The 26,646-nt window shown below is 45.0% G+C and overlaps 1 protein-coding gene across 6 annotated transcripts in view; it reads left to right on the forward strand.

Annotated features, from left to right (window-relative positions):
* SMARCA2 (SWI/SNF related BAF chromatin remodeling complex subunit ATPase 2) overlaps window positions 1–26,646 on the forward strand; it is a 167,805-nt gene that overhangs the window by 76,244 nt on the left and 64,915 nt on the right. For all 6 annotated transcript variants that reach the window (XM_079791124.1, XM_079791129.1, XM_079791127.1 and 3 more), the window contains exons 20-26: window positions 4,421–4,528; window positions 5,103–5,189; window positions 8,985–9,031; window positions 11,620–11,786; window positions 18,092–18,255; window positions 23,807–24,034; window positions 26,541–26,618. In XM_079791124.1, the coding sequence (XP_079647250.1) occupies window positions 4,421–4,528; window positions 5,103–5,189; window positions 8,985–9,031; window positions 11,620–11,786; window positions 18,092–18,255; window positions 23,807–24,034; window positions 26,541–26,618 (879 nt within the window). The remainder of the gene's footprint in view (window positions 1–4,420; window positions 4,529–5,102; window positions 5,190–8,984; window positions 9,032–11,619; window positions 11,787–18,091; window positions 18,256–23,806; window positions 24,035–26,540; window positions 26,619–26,646) is intronic.

Genomic DNA, 26,646 nt, shown 5'->3' on the forward strand with positions numbered 1-26,646 from the left:
GTCCCCATAGTCCTTTCAAGGCAAGTTGGGGGACTAATCACTGTGTGTGGCTATGTGGCCTTATTGATGTCTTGTGGCCAGTGGTTATTCTCTGCTTTTTCTGTTTCGTGAGGACTTGTTTTATCAGGGAAAAATTGGTCATTTAAGCATTATCCTTGTGGATAAGTTTTCTTCTACCATCTCCTGCCCATAGCCACAAACAACGTGTATGTCTTTCTCAGCCTGTGGAAAGAATCAGGAAGGAATTATGGCTATGGCAGGATAAGGCTAACTATAAATACTTCCATAGCAATAATTCTCAAATGTTTTCGTGAACAGGAATCAATTAAGGAAGTGTTTTTTAATTTACATATAATAAAATTTACTCTTTTGGGCACATAGTTCTGGAAGTTTTGAAAACTGCATAGTTATATTTCCCACACCTACAATCACAATACAGAGCAATTCTATTTCCCAGTCTCCCTCCCCGCCCCCCCCCCCCCAAATTCCTTAGTGCCACCACATTTTAGCTAGAGCCTCTCTTCACTCTTAGTCTCATGCAACCACTAATGTGTTCGCCCCACAGCTTTGCCTTTTCCAGAATGTCGTATGAGTGGACTCAGACAGTATGTGTCATCAGACCTTCTGCATCTGGTTTCTTTCACTCAGCATCGTGTGTTTGAGAGGCATCCAAGTTGTTGCAAGTACCCACAGTTGGGTCATTTTTATTGTTGAGTAGTATTCTGTTATGTGGATGCACCATGCTTGATGATGGATAAATCTGCTATAAACATGGTGTACAGGTATTTGTGTAAACATAGGTTTTCATTTCACTTGAGCAGATCATTAGGAGTGGGGTTGCTCAGTCATATGGTTAATGTACACGTAACTTTGTAAAATTCCACACAGTGTCCCAAACTGTCTGAACCACTTTGTAGTCCCACCAGCAATGTGTGAGCATTCCATTTCCTTCACTTTCTCATCAGTACTCACTGGGAAGTGTCAGTTTTTTAAATGTTTTTAGCCATTTCAATAGGTGTGTAATTTTAATTTGCATTTCTCTAACATCCAGTGATGGTAGGCATCTTTTCCTGGGCCTAATCAGCCCCTGTATGTCTTCTTTGATGAAATGGTGCTCAAGTCTTTTGCTTGTTTTTTTAATTTTATTGGATTGTTTCTTTTCTTATTATTGAGTTTTGTGATAGAAAAACTCTTAAAAATATAAAATGTCATCCTGTCACGGTAATTCTGTTTAGTGTAGCTAGAGTGACCTCAGGAATGTATTTCCTCAGATGAAACTAAAGCAGGCATCTGGGGACCACAGTATGATAAACGCAGTTCTACTTCATACAGAGTTTAGTTTGAATGAATATTTAATAAAAATTAGTTTAAATCAATGGCTATTTAATAATTTTATGAGTCTAATGAACTACCTCATGAGCAGGGGAATAGACCATCCACTAATGGTAGGCATCTTTTCACAGGCTTAAGCAGCCCCTCCCCCCCAACCACCACCTACCTACCTGCTAGTGTAAAATCCATCCCTCACACTCGGGGAAGAATGGGGATTCATAGGCTGGGTGTTTTAGGGGAGGTCTTCGAGGTGGATCAATAGAATATTCATCAGCTTGATGCTGATATACCAAAATGAGGTTTATTCTCTTAATTTGACTGTCCTAGGGAGTGGTTGGCAAATGGCATTTAATTGGATTCTGTTATCTGTCTCCCTGAGTAGGGTGGTTTAAGATATTTACCCTCTGATTGGGGAGAAGTGCAAATCATTTACTCTTTTTTTTTTAATCTTTATTGTTGAAAGTATTACAGATGTCCCCTTTGTTTGCCCATTGACCCCTGCCCCACGCCTTCACCACACTATTGTCTGTGTCTATGGGTTATGCATATAAATTCTGCGGTTAATCTCTTCCTACCCACCCACCCATCCCCACCTTAAGTGTCCTTGGCTTAGGGAAGATAGCATTTACCAGGTGGACACAAACTGCTGTTTAACTGTCTCAGTCTCTCTATTTCACTTGCCTGGAATTTTCCTAGCTTCTTACTATTCTATAACAACTATAGGTAAAATAATAGTTGCAAAGCTTATGACGATGATATTGACCATATTTATCAAACCAGTTTCTGGTATCCTCTAAGGACACAAAGGAAGAAGGTCGGAAGGTCAGAGTCCTCAGGATGGGCTCCCCTCTCTGTTGACATGACCCCCAGTGTGATGTCCCTGTCTGCATGGTATCATCACGCCTCCTGTCCCTAAGCCGCTCACCTGCAGCACCTGGCAGCAGCTCACCGCGGGGAGGGGTTGAGGGTTCTGTACCTGTGAGCCCTAATGCCTTAAGCACAAGCCTCGGCCGTCCCTTCCAGCAGTGAGGTCCCGGTGAAAGCGAATGTCAGGACAGAACTCGGAAGCCGGAACCTTTGCTTGGTCACCTTTAACATAAGAGTTTAATAGAGTGGACTGTTTCCAGTCCTAACTGCACCGTTAATGAGCTGTATCACTTTGACTCAGTCTGTTCCTTATCCATAAAAGGTGGACACTGGCCCAGCTGGCTGGCATGGCTCAGTGGTTGAGTGTCCACCTATGAACCAGGAGGTCATGGTTCGATTCCCAGTCAGGGCACATGCCCAGATTGCAGGCTCGATCCCCAGTGTGGGGCGTGCAGGAGGCAGCCAATCAGTTATTCTCTCTCATCATTGATGTTCTATCTCCCTCTCCCTTCCTCTCTGAAATCAATAAAAATATATTTTAAAAAAATAAGATAAAATGTGGACACTGAATGTAAGTCTCTTAAAGCTCTTGTGTGGTGAAATGAAAGAAGGCAGATAAATGCACGTGTGCATGGGGCCTGGTCCCCACAGAGCTCAATAATATTAACCCTGATGTCATTTTTACCTTGATACTCCTCTGAAGTTAACATTTTTCTTCACCATGATCAGATTTCATTGAGAGCTAATAGCTCCCGAAGAAGTGGAAGTACTTCAAAAATATGACACGATCAGGCTTGTAACAACAAAACCTATATTACCTGCATCCTTATTTATTAAACTTGGAGACGTTTTTGTCCCAGCCGGGCCAAGAAGGTCATTAAAAACTAAAACAAGTGGGTGGTAGGTCACTTGCCTTTCTTAACTTCTCTGCTGAGAGCCAGCCTTTCCCTACTTTGATTCTGTGCATCAAAATGAGTGGCAAAAGGCTATTAATAGTGGTTCCATCGAGCCTGACAGGTTCCCTCTGAAGCAACAATGGAATGAATATTCAACTTCTCTTCATCTGTGACCTCCCCGCTCTGGCCCTCCGAGCTGAAAATAGCCTGATGGTTTTTAACCAGTTTATTAAACATTAGGCAGCTTGCTGATTTACTTTTAATCACATTCTGCAGATTTCTAGGCATTAATCTGTTGTTTATGATGAAAACCGCACGTTTGTATTCTGGGGATTTTTTTTAATAAAGCGAAACAATAATAGGAGAGAGTCAAGCGGATGTTAGGCGTTAGGAGCGTGCTAGAAGGTGTTGCAGGTGTGTGCTGAGTTCCCTTTCGCCGCTTCTCATGGGCTTTCTGCAGTGTTTCAGATGGAAGCACGGGGGCCTTGCCTTCTTTAGGTGGTCGTAACGTTGAACCCAGCTGTGGATTAGGTCTTCTCCACCTGCTGTCCTCACTGGGGAGTGGCCTCTCCTCTCTCCAAAGCAGGTATAGGATAGTCAACCTAGGACTGTTATCAGTCTCATTTTAGGACTTGTGTTGGGAGTAGCCAAATGTTTCCCAAAGGAAATCATAGGATATTGGCCAGTCACTGTTTTTCCTAAACCTGTTCTGTTCCTGTAAAAAGGGGGGATAGTGGGGAAGCAGAAGAAATACTAAAAATATGCTCTATATTCAATATCTTTGAATTTGAACAGTTTGCAAGCCATTCTCTCAAATATGGAGCAAGTCATGAAAATTCCTGAAAGCATAGCCCTAGCCACAATTCCATATAACCTTTGCAAGGTCCCTGCACCATACCATGCCTTTAGCGACGATGACCGTGGTCTGTTCCAAACCCCCCGCCCCGTCCCAGGAATCCAAGTGGGGAGCAGGTGCCTTCAGGCTCCTGGAATGCCACCAGCAGCCGTGTCTCAGCTATCTCTCTCTCTCTCTTCTTTTTTTAATTAAAAATATGTTGTTATTGATTTCAGAGAGGAAGGGAGAGGGAGAGAGAGAGAAACATCAATGGTGAGAGAGCATCATTGGTCAGCTGCCTCCTGCACACCCCACATTGGGGATGGAGCCTGCAACCCAGGTATATGCCCTGACCGGGAATCGAACCGTGAGCTCCTGGTTCATAGGTCGACGCTCAACCACTGAACCGTGCTGGCCAGGCTCAACAGTCTCTTTAGAACAGCACCTTCTCTCTCCTGCTCTCAACCACTTACTGCTCTTTTTCCCCCAGGTTGAATATGTGATCAAGTGCGACATGTCAGCTCTGCAGAAGATCCTGTATCGCCACATGCAAGCCAAAGGGATCCTCCTCACAGATGGTTCTGAGAAAGATAAGAAGGTGCGTGGCGGAGGGGGAGGCAACGCAGGGTGCACGCGTCTCCTTGTGACCGGGACGCCAGATGCCCGCGGGAAGCATCCTGCTCACGCTGATTGGTTAAAGCATGTTACTGGGTCTCCTTTGTAGCTGTTGTAGCTGCCAAAGGACATCTCTTACCCTCTGAAGTGTAAACTACATTGGGGCAGGAAGAAAGGAGTAGGGTCCTGTCTCTGAAATAGTTAGCTGTGCTCACGTCAATTCGGCAGAAGACATATTCCGCCTAAAAGTGGGGTGGCATTTTAGAAGTTTCATTTCTTGGTCCTCTGTCTTCCCAGAGTCCTAGGGAAGAGACAGTCATGTCACAAACCCATCGACTTGACATAATTCCTTCCTGGAGATGTTAGTCACAGGAAAGGTGTTATATCGAACCCAGAAACTGCCCTATTTGCGCAGGAGCTTTGGACCACATGAGGTGTAGGTTACCGAGAAGACCGACAGCCCTTTGCCTTTGCTATAGAAGCTCTCTTTTTAACAATTAGAATCATCCGATCGCTTAATCACTTGTTCTATTTCGACTCTCTCCACTTGTTCTTAGGGGAAAGGTGGTGCTAAGACACTCATGAACACTATCATGCAGCTGCGAAAAATCTGCAATCACCCGTATATGTTTCAGCACATTGAGGTAAGTCTATGTTCTCTGTTTTGTTTTGTTTTTTAAATATATTTTTATTGATTTCAGAGAGGGAGAGAGAGGCAGAAACATCAATGATGAGAGAGAATCATGGATTGGCTACCTCCTGCATGCCCCACACAGGGGATCGAACCCAGAACCCGGGCATGTGCCCTGACCGGCATTGAACCGTGACCGCCTGGTTCATAGGTGGACGTCGACGCTCAGTCACTGAGCCAGGCCTGCCAGGCTGTGTTCTCTGTTTTGATCCTGATCCTGCTTGTGCTCTTCCTACTAATATTACTTTAAAAATTTTTATTAGTAAAATACAACAGGGTTAAAACATGCATGGACATTGAAACGACAATTCTGCCCGTCTGGTAGCTTAACGGAAAGAATTAACAAATGTGAATTTTCTGGTCATGGATGCTTTTTGGCACCAAGCACTTGAGCATCTGGAATTTTATAGCCACGAGTCTAAAGTAGTGAGAAAATGTTGTAAGCTATGGCTCATTATGTGGGTTTGGGTAAGGACTGTGAATTGCCTTGTTACGCGAGGCGCTCTGAAATGGAGGATAATGATCAATACATCCCGTTTCCTCAGGAGGATGCTGTGAAAAACATTAAAATAATGTATTTATACCTGTTGAAGAGAAAAATGTTCTTGAAATATTTTCTCTGTAAGAGACGCTGACCTTGGTTGGTTACTTAGATTTGTATTCTTCCTTCCTGGTCTCCATCGAGACGATGTAGATTCAGGCTTTTACACCGCTGCCCTGGTCTTGACGAAGCTATTCTTAGGGCTGAGGACATTTTCTGCCCTATTCACTCCATGTGAATACGTTTCCTAAATGGACAGAGTTTCACCCCAGTGGGAGCAATGGACTTGAGCAGGCAGGAAGGAGCCACATTGTGGTCTCCATCCTTCAGTGTTGCTGCTGATGCCGGTGTCCCGGGGCAGTACTTCGCCAGCATAGTGCCCGCTTTCCACCGCATGTGAGCAGGGGCCTGGGGCAAGGCCCTGCGGGCTCGGTGTCCCCACCAGTTTATTAAAATATAAACATGGAAGGATCTGAGGAAAAGAGTGAACAGGCACAGTATAAAAATGAGGTTGAGTATTCATGACTTTGGCAATTCGTTTTTTCTCCCTTACTTTTGGTAGCTGTGCTTGTCAGAGTATTTATTGCACGCCCTCTCCCTGTACTGGAGCCCTGTCCCAACTCTGGTGGGGAATTAGAAAGCCTGTTGATACTGCTGTTTGCCTTCAAGTCCAAAGGGCAGAGTTATCTATAAACTAAAAAGCCCTAGATCTAGGTAAAACGACAACAGCAACAACACTAAAAATAAAAAAATCCACCACCTGTCAGTGTGGCTTTGTGATTGAGTGTCGAACCATGAACCAGGAGATGGCGATTCAATTCCTGGTCAGGGCACGTGCCCAGGTTGTGGGCTCAATCCCCAGAAGGGGGTGTGCAGGAGGCAGCCGATCAGTGATTCTCTTTCATCATTGATTTTCTCTCTCTCCCTCTCCCTTCCTCTCTCTGAAATCAATAAAAACATATATTTTTTAAAAAAATCCACCAACAAGCACAACTATTTAAACCATTAGACATATAGTGGGAGGAGAATTCAGTGTGCAATGAGTCCATACCCCAGGCTACTTTATAACTCAGATTGCTCCTGCTGGGGTGAAACTCTACATTTAGGAGCTTTATTCATTCACATGAACCGACCTGGTATAAGTCACTCGGCCTCTCCAAGCTCTAGTGTACTTGACTTGTCATCAATGGTCATGAATTCCAGGGCTGACAAGAGGACGAACTTTAAAACAAGTCACATAGGAAGCATCTTGTAAACTGGTAACATGTTAAACAGATGTGAAGTATCAGTGACTCATTGGTGGGGCTGTATGTTGGGCTGGGAAGAGCCAAAAACATGTCTATGATGGGGTTCTATCGGGTTAACCTGTCACCCACCATCTCACTTCTAAAAACAATTTGAAGATATTTACTCTGCTACATAGAGGGGTTTGAGGACTCAGATTGTGAGAATTAAGTGCCAGCCGTACCTCATTTTGGCTTCATACAAAGCTAACCTTTATAACATGCTCGGCCTGTCAGGAAGGGAGATGGCACGTCTCTCCTCCGGCTTCTGTCTGGGCACCTGGGGAGGGGGGAGGGAGAGGGCCATGGTAAAAGGAGCGATGGTTACATAGCATGCGTGCCCTCCGTTCCACGCATATTTACATTTCAAATGGCAGTCAGTAGGAAAACAGACTTTGATTTGCAGGTATTTTTTAGTTGTTTTTTTAAAATATTTTATTTTACTGATTTTAGAGAGAGAGATAGAGAGATAGAAACATCAATGAGAAGGAAGCATGGATCGGCTGCCTTCTGCACACCCCTCACTGGAGATTGAGCCAGCAACCCTGGACATGTGCCCTTGACTGGGAATTGAACCGGTGAACTCTTGGTTCATGGATCAAGGCTCAACCTCTGAGCTGCACCGACCAGGCTGATTTGCAGTTTTTTAACCTAAAAAACGTTCAGGGGCATATATTCCTAGAAACGGGAGCCACCGTGACTGGCTAACGTGTTACTGGTTATGGATCAGAGATGGGTGTGCCTGTTGCCCTGGCCTTTGCCTTGTTGGCCACACAGCCTTTGTCCCCACTGTCACAGCAGCAGCCCGGCCGCTCACTGGGCTCCCTGCTTCCCTGGGGCTTCAAACCAGAGAAATGAACACAGGTTGTGAGAGGGTTTTTTAATGATGCTGATTCCTAATCTGATCACCATCGACTGACACATATCTCCGGTTTTTACTGCCCTGCTGAGAGAGAGGGTTAGAACCTAAAAATCTAGTCAGGAATGGCTCCGGCTGCCTGAGGAGAGAGAAGGGGTGGTTCTTGACCTCAGAGGGGGGGCTTTTGGCTGTTGTCCACGCAGGTCTGCGTTCTGGGGGCTGGGCCTTCCGTAAGTGACGGGCACGTTTGAGGGGAGAGCCCAGAGGGAAAGAACTGGTGGTCCCTTTGCGAGCAGAGGGACCGTGGAAGGAAGGGAAGCAGAAAAAGGAGACAGCTGGTGGCTAATGGGAAGGTGCGACATCCTCTCCTTCCCCCAGATGGTCTCCCTTTCCTTCAGTGGGAGTGGAAAATCACATGGAGAGCAGCCAGGTACTTCTCCCACAGGCGGGAGGAGGGAGGTGTGTGATTAAGTCCAGCATTTTAAAGTGAAAGCTGGACCCCCAAGGGAGCGCGGCACATTGAGGGCCTTATCCGTAATAGAGAAAAGTGCAGTGCCCGAGGGATGTTAGGACTTCACTAAACTAAGATTTAAAATGGAGTGTATGATCACCATTACTTTTACTGTTAAGTATTTCCACAGTGTATTTATGTGCACATTTTAGACCTGATTTGCTTATATGAAGCTCTTCCTCTAGTCTCGACTCTACGCTCCTAGGGGGTAGATATTTCAGTTGTTCCTGGATCCCCAGAACGTCCCAGCTCAGCCCGGGGCCAGGAGATGTTTAATCGATGTTGGATGAATGAACTAACCCTGTCATCTCAGCAGGAGAGTCTAGAGACTTGCAGAAACTCACAGGATATACATTCCCGGCAGAACAAAAGTCTGATTTCAAAGACATTGAGTTTCAGGTTCATCTTATAACAAATATTTCTTACTTATTATTTTGTTTAACTGTACTGTAGAAACAGATAGGATGACCTCACTAAAAGAGTAATCATTAAGTTAACAATTACATGCCTGATGGGTTTTCTTTATTCATTTTCTTTTTCTCTCTCTTTTAAAGGAATCCTTTGCTGAACACCTGGGCTACTCAAATGGGGTCATCAATGGGTAAATCTTAAAACTTTTTTTTTTTTCTTCTAAAAAATAGTTTGTTGGTCCTACCTCACCTTTTCTCTCTCTAGTGTTTTTCGTCAAACAAATACACACACCAGCCTCCTCAGCCCTCTCCCCTCGGGGGAGCCTACAGGAGTTGTGAACCAAAATGTATCGGCATCTCTTGTACTTTAGTGGCATGAATTACCACATGCCTTGAGTAAGTGGCTATTCAAAGGACATAGATCTCATTTAATAGATTTAATGGTATCCTAGTTCTAAAAATGTTGTCGAAGCTTCAAAGGGTTGTTATTTATAACCAATAGTGTAGCTTAGGCTTCGAGAGGATTCATCATATTAAATTTCGAGTGGATATTTAATATTAACTCGCAGGAGTAGAAATGTCTCATCTGCTATAAATATGTATGACTTTACAGTAATTTGTTAGAAATACGGTCTGTTTAGGAAGCATTTTTCATAAGCAGTGGACATTGAAGAGAATCATGCCTTGCAACAACAAGAAGGAACATGCTTAACAGAAAGTCTCTGTTTTGCTTGCGTGGCACCAGGGAAAAGGTATTATTAGGACACAGGACTTACTCTTGGGTCCCAAGGGCAGACCGTGTCACCAGGCGTTGGAACCCACCCAGGAGCAGTGCTCCCAGGCTCCCCTGCCTCCCCACGGCCTCCCTCTCCCTGGGTTCTGTGGTCACTGCTTCCCCACTGTACTGTGGCCATCAGGCTGGCCAGGGTTGCATATTAAAATCATGGTCACAGCAGGTATTTGGAGGTCAGTTCTCAGAGCAGGGGAGGGACACTAGAAAAGACCTACAGTTGAAAAGGTGTCTCTTAGACACAACATATATTGTGTCGTAAAATCGGCTACCGAATGGTAGATTTCACTGTCCTAGACTGCAAGTGCCCTGGAGAGTTTTCCAACAATACCAATCCTACAATAAAATTTTAATAACAACACACCCTTGTTGATAAAAGGGAAAAGTGGGTGATTGTGGATGAAAACGGCCCTACTTTAGCTTATTGACACTCTTCTCCATCTGCTGGCAGTACACATTACCATTTAAAAAATATATATATTTTTTATTGATTTCAGAGAGGAAGAGCGAGGGAGAGATAGCAACATTGGTGATGAAAGAGAATCATTGATAGGCTGCCTCCTGCACGCCCCCTACTGGGGATAGAGCCCCCAACCTGGGCATGTGCCCTGATAGGGACTCAACCATGACCAAGCCAGGACTCTAGCCCCCTTCCCAATGCATTCCAGCACGGTGTACATGGTGATCTTATAAAAAGATATACCACCAAAATACATGGTAAAGAAAGATGATTTGAATTTGGGTGGTGGACATACATTGCAATACGCAGATCATATATCATAGAAATGTACACTTGAAACCTATGTGATCCTACTAACCAATGTCATCCCAATACATTTAAGTTTAAAAAATAAAAAATATGGAGGGGGTAATGGGGGGAAAAACACATATGTAATACCTTAATAAGGAAAGAAAAAATATATATATGTCAGATCTTGTCACTCCCCTGTTTAAAGCCCATCAATGGCTTTCCATTGCCCTTAAAACTAACCCGTGCAGTGCAGTGTGGTGAGCAGAGCGCTGCAGGGTCTGGCCCGCCCCACCCTCTGCCTCTCTGCTCCCATCTCCCAGGGATCTCTGCTCTCTTAGGTTTAAGCTGCGCACACCCTTTTCTTTTCAGTTCCTCAGTCTCACCAGGCTCCTTTTTACTCCTCGGGGCCTTTGCACACATTCTTTCCACTCCCTGGTATCTTGTCCTCTCCTCTCCCAAACTTTCCTTCTTCATGGGCTGCCTTTGGCTCATTCTTTTAGGTTTTAATTAAACTGTCATTTTTTTAGTGAGGTCACAACCCCTGACATGGGAAACCTGTTAGCTGGCAGTTTTTTCCTGGAGGGCCAGATCTCAGATATCTTCACCTTTGCGGGCCAAAAAGTCTCTGTCACACCTACTCAGCTTGCCCGCGTAGCATGAAAGGAGCCATAGACAAAACAGTGAGCGTGGCTGTGTCCCAATAAAACTTTACTTTATAGAAACAGCAGCACGCCAGGGCTGACATTTGCCCAACCCTGCTCTCATCTAAAGAAGGTGTAATGTGTTGCTGTAAGTTCTCTCATAGCCACTTGCTACCTTTTTAGTACGTATCACACTCTGTGATTACCCACTTTGAAGGCAGGGATTCTGTTTGCTTATCACTGTACACATGCCTAGCATTGTGCTTGGCACATAGTAGATGCTCAGTAAGTATTTGAATGACTCTTAATGTGCCCTAAATTACCCATTTTATATGCTTAAAAAGTAAGGCTTTAGGAAATAAAACATATATATGTATGTGCGTGTCGCATATGTAGTGCACTCTTTATGAGTTCTGTAAATACTTTTATTTTTCCATTATATACTCTCACTGCTTTGGAGTGGATATTCACTCATTCATTCCACCAGTTATTTATTGTTTACGATGCACAGGGAATTCTATGAGAAGCAGAGTTATACTGGATCCTGCAAGAAGACAGCAGTAATACTGTCTTCTTGTTTTGCATTTTTGGGTTCAGGGCTGAGCTGTATCGGGCCTCAGGAAAGTTTGAGCTACTTGATCGTATTCTGCCAAAATTGAGAGCGACTAACCACCGCGTGCTGCTTTTCTGCCAGATGACGTCTCTCATGACCATCATGGAGGATTACTTTGCTTTTCGGAACTTCCTTTACCTGCGCCTTGACGGTGAGTATGTGAGGAACTAGGCTGGGAAGCCCTGCTACTGAGAGTACAGGAATAATGGGCACTTAGATCCAATCTCCTCGGAAAAGAAGGGGTGAAACTTGAAGAATTAACTAACAGGGTGGGTGCAGCTTTTCTAGATATCAATTTTTATACCCTCAAGCTTAAAATAAGCTGCAATCCCTTGCACAGCTGTTTATCCCACATGCAAGCCAATACAAATGAGCTAGAGTAATTTATAAGTTCCACCGTTAAAACTAAACTGAAATAAAATTTAAAAACTCTCCTTGCTCTTAGGATTATCTATTTCCTTTGCACCATATGGAATATTTTGATTAGCTGTTAGCTTTTTGTGTTATGGCATGTTTTAAGGGGATAAAGGCTGTCTACTTTGTTCAGTAACACTGAAATAGTTCATTTAAGATTATATTTCACTAGAGGCCCGGTGCACGAAATTCGTGCACGGGGGTGCGGGGTGGGGGGGATATCCCTCAGCCCTGTCTTGGCCTGCAAAGATGCCAGCATCCCTCACCCCGGCCTCTAGCCAGAGGTTCCTCCCCTCCTTCTGCACAGCCTCTGGGAAGATGCTTGTCCTGGGGCCTCCTCAGGGCCCTGGCCCACGACACCCTGCAGTTCTGGCACCCTGGGGCTTGGGCTTTCAGGTCTGGCTTCCTCATCTGGCATGGTGAGCATCAGCTGCCATGGGAGCCTTGCCTTAGGAGTCGCCCCCTTGGACCATACTACTTGCGAGTGTGTGTGGGGGGGGTGGCCTCAGTGGCAGTGATTTGATGTCTGTAGCATGCCCGCTGACACCCACCACCACAGCACCACACTGGTCCCGGCTGGACTGCTGGCAGGGGGCTTCCAGTCTGCGAGTGGGGCTGATGGGCTGTGACTGGGGGCTGCAGGTGGAGGACCCCGGCACCCATAGGGCTGTCAGCATCAGGAACTGGAAAGATCCATTTTTCTGGTTCCTCCCCTGCCACGCGGATGCTGAGCTCCGGGCCCCACAGGCCCGTTCACTCCCGCCACACGGCCGGCCGGGGCGGGGACGTGGGCTCGCTGCCCCAGAGGCCCCTTCTGGGCCGCAGCACAGCCATGGCGCAGACGCTAAGCTCGCGCCGCCGCTGGCAACGCGAGCTCAGCGTCCCGCCGGCCCCACTGGCGATGCAAGTTCAGCATCCCGCCAGCCCCATTTGGTCCCCACTCAGCGGCACGGCGACTGATCGCTTCAGCGGGAGGCGCGGGGGGGCGGGGACTCGCACCCCCCGCACCTCCCGCTGGCGCAATTGGCCACCCCGGCCACCCCAGGTTCCGCCCCCCACGCCTCCTGCCGGCCCAATTGTGGGCGTAGCGGAGTGATGGTTACTTTGCATATTATCCTTTTATTATGTAGGATTACCATTAAAGCTTCTCTCTTTTTCTAAGCAGAATATATCTATATGTTACATTGAGAGATAGGTTTCCATTGTTTCCTGGATTCTGCAAACTATCCTATATAATAAAGAGCTAATATGCTAATTAGACCGGGCAGCAGAACGACCTTCCAGAAAGATCTTCCAGAACAAGCAGTGGGCAGGGGGCGGGGCTGTGGGGCTTTGAGGCAGCCGGGGTCACGATAGCCTACGCTTGCACGAATTTTGTGCATCGGGCCTCTAGTGTAAAATATTTCCCTGATATTAAGAGAGAAATTTAAAGACCATGTCCTAAAAAATTAGTAAGAAAATATGAATGGGAGAAAATATGAATTTAGGGATATATGATTTCTACATCAGCCCTAGTACTCTAGAGATGAAACATACTTTTTATACTATAGCAGAGGATAATAAGACTTTCAAAGAATGGTAAGTGGGAATAGCTAATTTACAGCCAGGATGGTGTTGGGTCTTGCCCCCTACAGAAGAATACAGTATTACTAATACCAAATTTCATCTAGTGCAATACACAAGTTATTGTTAAATGTTAACTTAGTTTATGTTTCATTGAAAGGTTTTATTTTTATCCTCCCTTTGTCATGAATTAGACATAGCTGGATATATATACCAAACCTCAGACTTGCCATACTTGAGTTTTTATTTTATTTATTCATTTTAAATATATTTTTATTTATTACAGAGAGGAAGGGAGGGGGAGAGAGAGATAGAAACATCAATGATGAGAGAGAATCATTGATCGGCCGCCTCCTGAACGTCCCATAGTGAGGATCGAGCCCGCAACCCAGGCATGTGCCTTGACCGGGAATAGAACCATAACCTCATAATTGAACCTGGTTCATACGTCAGTGCTCAACCACTGAGCCACGCCAGCCGGGCCATACTTTGAGTTTTGAATGAATTCTCTTTATGTTCTCCCTCTTAGGATATTTTTAAAAAATGAATTATACCTCTGATAGACTTGATTTTTAAAAATCTTTTTATCTCTCTCCTCCAATGTCACTAACAACAGATGAATGGTTAAGTAAATGTTAATTTTGAATTCAGGACACAGTTACATCCTCCACAGTCTGTCTCTTTTGGCAACACTCCTGCATGGTCTTGTCCTCTGCCCTGATCCCTCCCTCCTCTCCGTGGGAGAGGTCAGCTCTCCTTTGCAGCTCTTCATCTAAACACAAACCTTCATCCTGTGCTCAGGGGAGGGGCAGCCCCGCCCTCTTTCCCCTCTCTCTTCCCCTCACAGGTGTCCTAGATGACTTGTTTACTAGTCTGTGGCTTTCCGTTTTGAATCTCAGCTCCCTGAGGATAGCAACCCTGGAATGTTGAAGTCTGTGAAATTGACCAGAAATGATTTCCTTGAAACAGATCTGTTTTCTCCCCAGTCTCAGAGAGTGTCTTTAATAGTCTGTTGGTTGCTGTCTTTATTGTTACTATTATCAACAGAGCTAACGTGTATGGAATGCCTCCTCCATGTGGGATGGCAGGCCACGCACTTGGAGTGCACTATTTATGTAATTTTCTCAGCCAACCAGCTACTGTTGTCCCGTTTACTGAGGTATTAATCTGGTCCCCATTTAACGGATGAGAACGCAAAGGTTTTAGAGAGATGGGTTAATGGTGAAACCAGGTTCTGACTCCAAATTAGCTGCTTTAACAGATCCAGTGAGATATAGCCACTTCGGAAAATGTAGCCTGCTGCCCTCCCGACAGCATGTGAAGGATGATTTTGAACTGAATCAAAAAAGTTTAATGGATTGATTGATTGAAAATAACCAGTCACCAGAGAGACAAGATGAATGAGCCACTCACTGTTCCTGCTGCCAAACCCCTTACCATTCGGTTGGAGGAGACAAGTAAGCAAGCGCCATCATTAGAGATGGATTGAGAATGCCAGACAGATTCCCTCCCTCAGGAAACGGCAGCCATGTGTGTGGGGGTGGAGAGCATGGCGGGCAGACACTCATGTACACAGGAATAAATTAGTGCACCATTTCCACCTACCACCCTCTTCACCCAATTGTCCAGAGACGTCAGATTTTCATTGCCAGAGTTGATGTCTCTGATTTTGGACCTCAGGAAAGAAAAGAAAAAAAACCCCACTTGATGACAGCTAAGCAGATTTTTCTGCAAAGATTGTGGTTGCATGAATAGATTTTAGCTACTATTCCATTATAGTCTTTGTTTTCACTGGAAATGATTTTTGAGTGAAAGCAAGTGGCGAAGTTACATCCTAGAAGGCAGAAATTTCCCAAAGCACTTGGCACTCAGTTAAAATTAGTAATCATGAAAGCCTGGGTACGTTCCTCCCGGCAAATCCTGCAGTTCTCAACACAATTGCCCTTGCCATTAATTGTATTCTTGGTGATGTGCTACATCAAAGTCGAGAAGAGCCTGGGCCGGGTGCACATTAAATCCTGTGCCACCTACAAGGAGCATTTATGTGCCTGTGGATAAATCCTGACAAGGTAGTTTGAATCTCCCCGAGCAATATCCCAAAGATTGCTGATGATCAGCAAAGATCTTGACTTGGGGAACCTTTGACTAATGGATATGGTAATGCAGCAAATTCTGAACATTGTCATAAAAAATGCCATAGCTTCGCATGAAAAGTGATTTAATCGTATTTTCCCCTGGCTTTATAACTTGTCAAGTTCCCAGCTATTCATATAGTTTAAATATATATATCAGATATGTGGTCTGTCTGTTTGTTTGAGGTATTTTGTCATGGGGCCTGAAAACTCCTTTATCCCATAATTTTGGTATTCCTTTTGTTTTTCAGTGCTTTATTTTTGCATTTAGGGTTATTTCATCCCAAGTAAGCATACCCACTAATTAGTCGTGTGTTTTTTTTTTAAATCCTCACCAGAGGATATGTTTTTATTGATTTTAGAGAAAGAGGAAGGGAGAAAGAGAGAGAGAGAAACATTGATGTGAGAGAGAAACATCGATTGGTTACCTCCGACACACAGACTCTGACCAGGGATAGAACCCTCAGCTTTTTGGTGTACAGGACCATGATCCAACCAACTTAGGCAGGGCTCTACTAATGAATCTTAATGCACGTGATCATTAACTGATTATTTTTTTAGTGGATCAAAACTGAATTTCTCCCCTGAGTACATAGATGCACAGTTTTTGTACTCCGCTATCAGAAAACAGTTCTCTCTGGGAACTCTTTTCCTCATTTCAGAAGCATCTTTTTTAGTTGCTGTGGCTGTTTATTTACTTAACGCAGAGGAAAAATGTGTGAGCCGTTACTTCATGTGAGTAATTTTTCAAAAATTATTGTCGCTGGAAAGATGATGGTGGCGAAAAGGTTTCATGGCGGAACAGGTCTTCCATGAGCACCGTGAGCAAGCAGCTCCCCGTGACCTCAGAAAGCCCGTTCTGAAAATAAAAGAGAAACGAGCCCCACGTGTTCGAAACCTCGTTCAACAAAGCACATTGCGTGATTCTCCCCCAAATTCTAAATTCTTCACAGTTCGTTGTTGCAGAATTTGACCAGGTCGCTAAACTTGAAATCTAATTTAGAAAAGTAAAATGAGCCCTAAAGAATGTGGCTTCAGTAAACGAGAGCCCCCCCAAGCCACATCTGCTGTATGCAAGGAGTCGATTCCTTTTCCCTCCTCAGGGGGGTACTTATTATTTTTATTAATATGGAAAACAGATCCCCCCATGTTTGGCAACGTGACCCTCATAGTAACTTGATTCCATTAACCGTAGTCACTGAGCTGTTTTAATCCTCTGAAATAAATTGCTAGTATATTTTCATCCTTAAGAAAAGAACACCATGCAGAAATAATGTTTGTATAGACGGCAGTTAGGGACTATCATGTAACGTGCGTATATATTTCCCAACAGCCTCGGGCCTTTTTTCAAAACTCTGCAGCTCCACTTTTCTGCTGAAATGTGTTCAGGTAGAATATGTAGATTTCTTTCCCTTCCACAGTGCAGTGCAGGCAAATACTTCACAAACCCCCGGCATGTGATGGAGGGGCTGTTTCGGGACACCAACACGGTGCCTCGGCATCCGAAAAGTGAGCACCTTTAGCCTGTGGTTGGGACGCCCCGCTTACTCACTATTTTGGAATCTTCTCAGACACCACGGGGTGAGCCATCGATCGCCAGGCGTGTCACGTGCTGCTCTGTTGGGTTGAGTTTGGCGTCCTTTGAACTCAACCGAGCAGAATCTCCACATGAGAAACAGACTGAGAAATTCCTTCCCCCCCTTTTAATTATTGTGACTTCAAGCCTTGCTACAAGGATAAAAATATTCCCTCCATATTTTATGTGTTTACCAGCCAGATAGCGCTCAGTAGCAGTCCAAATGGTAACAGTGTAGTAGCAATCGATTTTCCTTTTGTTTCCATTCTCTTGGCAAAAACAAGACCTCACACTAATGCCTATGGGCAAAGTTGCTTTAAGCCATCATAATAATCGTGTGTGTGTGTGTGTGTGTGTATGCACGCGCGCGTGTGATAAAATATACTTGGTGGTGGTAAGCACAGAAACATATCCAGAAAGTGTTTTCGTTGAGTTTTAGGTTAGCATAAGAATATTGTATAGTCTGTAAAGTTGCAGAGGTGCCCCGTCCAAAATGTTTCAACTCTTTTAGCATATTGGAACTATGGGTAATAGACAAAGTGTTCCTTCTTAATGTGAGAAAAGTCTCTTTCTATCGCTCTACTATTTTTTTTTTCTTTCTTACTTGCAAAATTTTCAAAGTTCCTTTCAAACATACAAACACCTCGGGGATTACCTCACCAAGGCTGAGAGGAGTCAGTCCATTTCTCAGGGAAGCAGGCCTTTTTGTCCAGCTCTGTGCCACGTTCAGACAGGAGTTAATTGGCAAATTTATTTTTCTTATCCCCTCAGGCACCACCAAGTCTGAAGATCGTGCTGCTTTGCTGAAGAAATTCAACGAACCCGGGTCCCAGTATTTCATTTTCTTGCTGAGCACGAGAGCGGGAGGCCTGGGCTTAAACCTCCAGGCCGCCGACACCGTGGTCATCTTTGACAGCGACTGGAATCCTCATCAGGTCTGCATGTCCCTGACGTAGCTGCCCAGCCTCCCCCCTGGAGAGGAGCTAAACGACCAGCCGTTCCATCACTCACGCTGATGGGGCAGAGCAGAGTTCTGCACAGTGGGCCGTGTTTGCGGAGGGAAAACAGCCCAGCACGTTATTACGGCTGTTTTCTCATCTCCCTTGGAGCGTATCGAGATGTCTTATTCATACCTCTTTGATAGAGCTCAAGTTTGGGGTAGAAGCACTTAGTTTCTGCTTCATGTTAACCTCACTTCCTGGGATTGCCACTGAGCGAACGACACTCGGTGCAGGATAAATCAAAAGCGTTCCAAAGTAAAAACAACACCCGGAGCAGCTCGCGTTCAGGACTGGCCGTACTCTGTGCGGGCCTCTTCGTACGCATGCTCCACCCGGTTCTCACAGCCCTGTGAGATGGTGACTGTCACTATGTGCTTCCTCACAGTCAAGAAAAAGGGATTTCAGGAAGTGTAGGTCAAACAATGCATATATATGGTAATTAAGTTTATAGTCTGTGTTTTGCTTAAAATCATCATCAAAAAATATTCTGTGGAGCATCAGCTATGAAATTCTTTTAGCCGGTAGGTTTAGCGTTACCCTTTGGTGATGAATAAGTAATCGAATGGGTCCCTTGTGGCCCTGGGTTAGTAAATTATGCTGGGAGTTGTGCACCTGCCTGTAAGATAATTGGGTGGATGCTGTTCGTCAGGCTTGATTCCTGTTGGAACAAATGTGAACTCAAAATAGTAAAAAGGGACACTGTAGCTCTCACATGTGAATACGAATTCTACATCAGCTTCACTGGGGTTCCTCTCTGCACCTCGGTTTCCTCAATGGTAAATATGCAGATTAATACTGTTTTACTGGGTCGCTGTGACAATTGGGTGGCAAAGGCTTGTGGTGGATGTTTTGGGCAGGAAGGTGGGGTTCAAGGGTGCATTAGAATGAAGAGGGAGATTTTACAAAAGCATACATGCCTGCTTCCCCAATTTTTTGAAGGTGCTTTCCACCCATATAGACTCGATAGACTTTTCTATACATTCAGACGCTCCCAGGAGAGTCTGGCATAGGTTTTCTCACTCAGCTGACGAGCACCGATTTACAGAATAAACCAGTGGTTCCAAACCTCAGGGTGGCCACCAACCCTGACCATTGCATCTGCCCACCTGTCACTCTCTTTAGGTGACTACAGTGGAATTGCTGTTAAATCTTTCTGACCTTGAAGAGGGTTCCAGATCTTCAGGAAGTATTATAATGTAGTTTTACATCCCACACTGCATTCCAGAGCATCTGTAGAATTCGTATTCGTGAGCGAGCTCTGCAGTTCCCCTGTGGATTGAGCATCTGTTCCACAAACGCTTTCCGAGTGGCTGCTGTGGCCCAGGTGCTGAGCTAGCTGGCGTCTAGGGGAAGGATTCGTGCTTTCTCTCTTCCCGGGTGCTCAGTGTGGTTGGATGCTTAGATTCCCCTTCTTGCTGCCGCCTGAATCTTCATTGAGAAAAAGTAACTGGTCTGTAGGTGAATGGAGAGTTCACTAGATTTTATCTTCTGAGGTAAACATTCCTGTGGCATCTCAGTTGTCCACTTTCGTTGGCACAGTGCTAATTCTAAGACCCAAAGGAAATCACTTTCTGGAAATGCTAATTTACCATGAGAAAGGATGCTGGGACATATATGCCTCTCTCTCTGTCTCTCTCTCTGTCTCTCTCTCTCTCTCTCTCACACACACACATACACACACAATTTTATGACCAGTACCTAAAGTGGAACTCCAGAATCAAAGTAAATTACATAAACACCAAGCAGTTGACTTTTAACTGTGTATGAATTAAAACTTAGGCAACAAAACACAGGGCCCCAAATTTTGGGAGGTCTAATTTACCACAAGTTTATCACATTGGGCCACCTATTTCTGGAAATATTTCTATTTGCCATAGGTGGATTCATTTCTACCTGGTTTGGTCAGGTTAGCTGACCGGATTTTTCTTATCTATCACTTATGATCACTAGTTTACGAGTTTGGGCAAACTGTTGTTGTTTTCTAATTTTATTTTTGGAAATCAGTGATGTTAGAGTGATACAAATGAGTGCTCATTTCTTTTATTTAAAGAGTAAGAACTAATTAAGCAACAGCTCTACCAGAAACCGTGAGGCACTTACTTAGCATAACTTATTTCACGCAGTCCTCAGAATATTTTAGATGTAAGGAAACCCGTCAATATTAACTTGCCCAGCACCACAGCCACGTTCACACCCATGGCTGCCTGGGTTTGGGTCTGCATCCTGGCTTTTGGCTCTTTCTACCCTGTCCCCCTGCATACATGTTGCCGAGCTCCCACAATGAAAGTTGTGGAACTTTTTTTTTTTTACCTTGTTGGCTTCTGCATACGTTGAAAAAAAATTGCTGGAATTATTCTTTATGGTGGTGAATCAAAATCAAGGCCTATTGATGAAATAGGGGATTTATTTGATCTAGGTGGACAGATTAAAGATAGAAGCCTTAAAGTTGCTAATTGGAAGCCCTAGAAGCAAAGCTAGAACAGGGATGTGGAATTAGCCATAAAAGCCCCCAGGGTTGCCAAGACTTTTCATCTCCCAACTGTTGATTGGAAACCTGGGTTCGTACTTTTATCTTTAATCCATGGGACTGAAGCTGTGTTACTACAAAATGGTCAACCGCAAAGTCACCTTGGAGGCCTTCTTCTCGGGCTGTTTTTGGCTCCAGATACAATCACACCCAAATCATTGTGATGAAATTCCAGACCACCAAGACCTCAGAAATACTGAATCATCCATTCAATAATTACAACACTTATTTCCTTGTCACAATATCCTCCCCACCCCCGGCATTCTGGCTCAGGGACTCACAGGCTTACGTTGCATAAACTTCTTCAGCCTAGAAATACTAATTTTTGCCGCTTTCCAAACTGATAGACGGCCTTAAAGCACCAAAGAAGCACCACTCTACCGGAAACGGTGAGGCACTTAGCGCTGCCGCCATCACAGAAGAAAAACAAAACTAATTGCAATAAGCGCCCGGCAATCTAAGACCTTGTTACGCTGTCTGTAGCTGTCCCACCCCCTCTGCTTCCTCACCTGCCACGTTCTGCTGCTGCCACCTGCATCCACACTTCTTCTAGGACAGGGGTCAAAACTGTGACCCACGGGCCGAGTCTGGCCCGCCACCTGTATTTGTGGGACCTGCAAACAAAGAATGATTTCCACACTTGAAAATATGAAGTAAAATTGGAAAAAAACAACCAGCCTTTTGGTGAGAACAGTTGCCCAGTGTTTGCTCTGGGCCCCGACGGCCTGGGCTCCTGGGCTCCTGGTGGAAGTGTTTTCTGACCTGTCCTGGGAGACAGTCACGAGGTTGATGACATAAAACCTGCCATCTTGGCTCCTGCTTAGCTGCTCTGACGATGACGTGTTAGAGAGACGATTGAACTAAAGGCTTGAAAATGAAGTTTAGAAATTTCCCTTCCGCCCCCCTCTGGATTTTAATTATCCACCTCACTTTCTCCTCTTTGGAAAATAATGGAGTTTGGATGAGTCCCAGCTGCGTTCATGGTTCAGCTGTCCAATATTTATATTAAATTACTCAAATATTCTGAGGAAAACCTTTTGCCTGATTAGTCATTTGATTGTACAGGTCCCAGCAGCAAAGACAGAGCTCCTGGGCAGACCCTGGCCTGCTGCCTCCCTGTGCCGCACGGGGGACAGGAAACTCGTCTGGTTGAGAGGATGGGCTTGCAGCTGTGGAGCATCAGCTCTGTGCCCAATCAGTGCCAGGGACGCAGGATACAGGGATCAGACCTTTGCCTTAAAAAATGTATACGGGTCTAATGGGGGGCACCATGAAACAAGTAATTAGCATTTCTCCAGAGGACACCCCCTGGACCAGAATGAATGAAACTGATAAACCAAGTTTTTATTGTGTCGCCTTAAAACTAGGTAACTCTGCTTCATAGTGTTATGAAGGATTTTATTTAAAGATTTTATTGAAACCATTTTCTTTTCTTTTAAAAAATATTTTTATTGATTTCAGAGAGGAAGGGAGAGGAAGGGAGGGAGGGAGGGAGGGAGGGAGAGAGAGAGAGAGAGAGAGAGAACATCAATGATGAGAATCATTGATCGGCTGCCACACTGGGAATCTAGCCTCAACCTGGCATGTGCCCTGACCGGGAATTGAACCGTGACCTCCTGGTTCATAGGTTGATATTGAACCACTGAACCATGCTGGCTGGACAAAACCTTTTTCTTATTAGAAGACTAATAAAGAAAGCAGAAAAAAAAAACCACAGGAAAATAAAGTGAAGAACATTTAGTAACACCTATAACTTTATTACCCGGAGATATAAACGTTAATTGGCTTGGTGGTGTTTGCCCTTCCTGCCCTTTCTCGGTATAAATACGCACATATAAGGTCATCGTACACACACTCACATTTCACTTGTCTCATATATACGTTTTCACTCACAGCTTTATGTCATTAAATCTTCTACAATATAGTTTTTATGATACTATGTTGGTATATGCATATAGTCGAAGACTGCAATTTTATTTAATCTGTTATTATTGAATGTTTCCTTAATTCTGCTTTAAAAAAAAAACACTATTAGTAATATATAATGCTGAGAGGTCCATCCTTATTTGTACAACTTTGTTCCCCATCCATGATTATTTTCTTAGGACAGATTTCCAGAAGTGAAATTTCTGGGTCAGGGGCCATACCCAATTTTAGCACTTTTGATACATAGTGCCAAATATCTATCCCCAAAAAGTTTATCAAAAAATACTACCAGTTTACTAGTCTACTAGGAATCCTTTTCACTCCCCAAACTAAATTTTGAGTCTTTAACAGAATTAGATCCCAGGAATTTGCTACATGAGCAATCACTGTATATATAATGTATGTATTTATGTTTATGTATGTATAACTCAGTGATTTAAAAATATATATGTTTTTATTGATATCAGAGAGGAAGGGAGAGGGAGAGATAGAAATATAAATGATGAGAGACAATCGTTGATCGACTGCCTCCTGCACGCCCCCTACTGGGGATCGAGCCAGGCATGTGCCCTGACCGGGATTCGAACCGTGACCTCCATCCAGTTCATAGGCCAACACTCAATCACTGAGCCACGCCAGCTGGGCTCAGTGACGCTTTAACACCTTACGGGTGATTCCTGCAACTTAAAGTTAGTTGTAGGTAACATCAGATTTACTGTTGTTTTTGGTTTACTTTTTAGTTAGGGATTAATTTTGATGGTGAACCTGGGGACAGATAAAAGCAACCTGAGACCTGGGTTTCAAAGCCTGAGGTTGGCGTGGCTAATTTCAACCTAGGTTCCCTCAACTAGGAACGAGGGCCTTGAATCGTTCCAAAGAAGATAGCTTGTATATTTTAAAAAAGGAAAACAACATCTTCCATCGGTGAAGGTGGAGTCAAGTGAGCCTCCCGCAGTTCCCTCCCGGTAGGCGACTAGTTTGCTCGGCTCATCAAGGCACCTGGCCCTCACGGCGCCCTGTTCTTGCCCGCAGGACCTGCAAGCCCAGGACCGAGCCCACCGCATCGGCCAGCAGAACGAGGTGCGGGTGCTGAGACTCTGCACGGTGAACAGCGTGGAGGAAAAGATCCTGGCTGCCGCCAAGTACAAGCTCAACGTGGATCAGAAGGTGATCCAGGCGGGCATGTTCGACCAGAAGTCTTCAAGCCACGAGCGGAGGGCGTTCCTGCAGGCCATCTTGGAGCACGAGGAGGAGAATGAGGTATTAGAGAGCCACCTTCATGAAATCAAACAGTGGCCTTTGGTCTCAGACCATAAGGAGACCATTAGGAGTAGCCTCTGTGTTCTTTATTTTATTTTACTTTATTTTTAAAAATTTCTTTATTGATTAAGGTATCACATATTTGTCCTCATCCCCCCATTCCCATCCCACACCCCTCCCCACGCATGCCCCCACCCCCCTGTTGTCCTTAACCACTGGTTAGGCTCTTATGCATGCACACAAGTCCCTTGGTTGATCTCTCCCCCCTTATCCCCACCCTCCCCTCCCCTCCCTCTGAGGTCTGACAGTCTGATCCATACCTCCTTGTCTCTGGGTCTGTTCTTGTTCATCAGTCTATGTTGTTCATCATTTCCCCTAGATGAGTGAGATCATGTTGGCCTCTATGTTCTTTAAAGAACTTCCTGGGCCGGCGTTAATGAAAAGGAATAAATTAGCTGCTGTCTTCCGTCCCCAGCGCAGAAAGCATATTCGAGTTTTCCAAGAGTGTCTTAAAAGCAGTTGCCACAGGCACCTCGAGGCTTGGCCTGCCCCCCCCGCCCCGCCCCCCTGCTTCCCTGGTTTCTCGGGCGGTGCAGCCAGCATGCCTATTGTACAGTCCGTGCTGCTTTCCGCAGGGCAGGTGAGGAGAGTGCAGAGGCCGCTGGCGCTGGGAGGGGCCCTCCCTGCCTTTCCCTCCGCCATCCTGCAGAGCCCTCTGTCTCTGGACGGGAGATCACAGCACTCCTGTCGTTTGTAGGACAAGCCTTCCCAGCCTTGGGAAGAAGATAGGACCTGACCTGGTTTAGGGAGAAGGCAGGGTCGCCTGGAGCTTGGCGGGGAGATGTTGATCTCTCCCAGCCCTGAGGGGCGCACAGGGTGGAGCCTGGAGTAGCCATCCATGCCTCTCGCTTCTCTGTGAGCAGCCTGCAGGGGCTCCACACACCTGCCAGGCTGTCAGCATGCCGGACACATTACCATTTTCTGGGTGGCCTGTGTCGGATGTGAAGGCGTTCGGGGACACAGAGACGGCGGTCAAAGGCTCTGGTCCTGAGCGTGTGAGGCCGCGTGGGCTGCCCTCTGCCAGGCTGTGCATTACTAGGGCACAAGGAACCCAGGAAGAGTTATTGCCCACTTCCCATTGGGTTTGTTTTCCGGGAGGGTCCGGCCACTGCGGGCAGGCTTCTTGCCAGTTGACAAGGGAAGCTTTTCATCTGGGCACGGGGGTGTGCAAGCCCCCATTTATGGGCAGTGAAAGGCCAGCGTGGTTCTGGGGAAGGGTGAGCAGAGCAGGACAACCCTTCTCCGGAAGTTACATGCACCCTCTCTCCGTACTGAGTCCCAGCCCAGCCCCCGCTCGGCTGTGTCTTTGTCAGATGAAGTGGAATATTGGGACACATTGACTGTAATCAATCGAAAGATAAACTAGAATAGACGATTTTTCAAAACATCCCTTTTTTACTTGACTGTGAATTGCTTTCATTTTAACGCAGTGCATAAAATGTTATCTTGGGAGCGCACAGTCATCTCGTTTTAGCCGTTGGTACACTCATCCTCTTTCTAGACCAAAATGCCTCTTTTTAAGAAATTGGATGTTCAGAATTCTGGGTTGTCCTCTTTCTCCCCTCTGTTGCTACTCCCCATTCGGTTTTTAACAAGCTCACTCAGCATGTGATAAAAATAATTTTGTATGGTTACATTCCATAGGATATGCCCAACTTTTAAAATGGTTGTTTTAAAAGTGTAGCAGTCATAGGGTAGCATTTCTAAAAGCTCGAGAACTTCTGGTTTCAGGGGAGTTTGCAGAGATCATGTTCCTTTGTTTAACATAATATAACATGAAAATGTTAGCCCTTAAATTGCCTTTTCTACTTCATTTCAAGTAAGTATAGTTTTATAGGGGGTTTTGTTATTCAATTGTCCTATTCACGAATCTCACCGTTAGCATAATAATGCCCACTGAGATACACTGACTAAACATGCCTTAAAGGCTGGATATTTGCATATATATGATTTTTATGGCCTTGCTCTGTGCCTAGTCTCAAAAGTTTCACATACTCGTGTTTTTGTAAGGCTTTGAAAATGAGCATTTCTATTTGGGGGTAAGGTTAATAGCGTTAAAAGAATTAATGTTAGGCACTTTTTCTTGTGGCTTTCCTTATTTAAGTCTCTGATGTAAATGTCACGCCCCTTTTGCAAATGAGGTCATTGAGGCAGGGAGACGTTAAGTAATTTGTTTTAAAAGTAAGGGAATCAAGATTCCCGCCCGAGAGAACCAGTATTTCTTACAGCCCTCCCTACATAGATTCTGCTCTGGGAAGAGGGTTTGAATAACTTGGAAAATACTGATGGCAAGCACTACACCCAGTGACCCTTCTCTTCCCTTTCTGGCCTGAGAAACGGGACCCCTGTGGCCTGGAGGACAGATTCTCCTCACTCATCTGTACCTCACTCCAGTCATCGCCCTCTCTCCCTAAGCCTGTGAAATCATTCTGTTTCTCAACCCCAGGAAGAAGATGAAGTCCCCGACGACGAGACTCTGAACCAAATGATCGCTCGACGGGAAGAAGAATTTGATCTTTTTATGGTAATATCATAGAAAATCCTGGAAACAG

The sequence above is a fragment of the Cnephaeus nilssonii genome, assembly GCF_951640355.1.
Source record: "Cnephaeus nilssonii genome assembly, chromosome: 14".
Lineage (NCBI taxonomy): Eukaryota > Metazoa > Chordata > Mammalia > Chiroptera > Vespertilionidae > Cnephaeus > Cnephaeus nilssonii.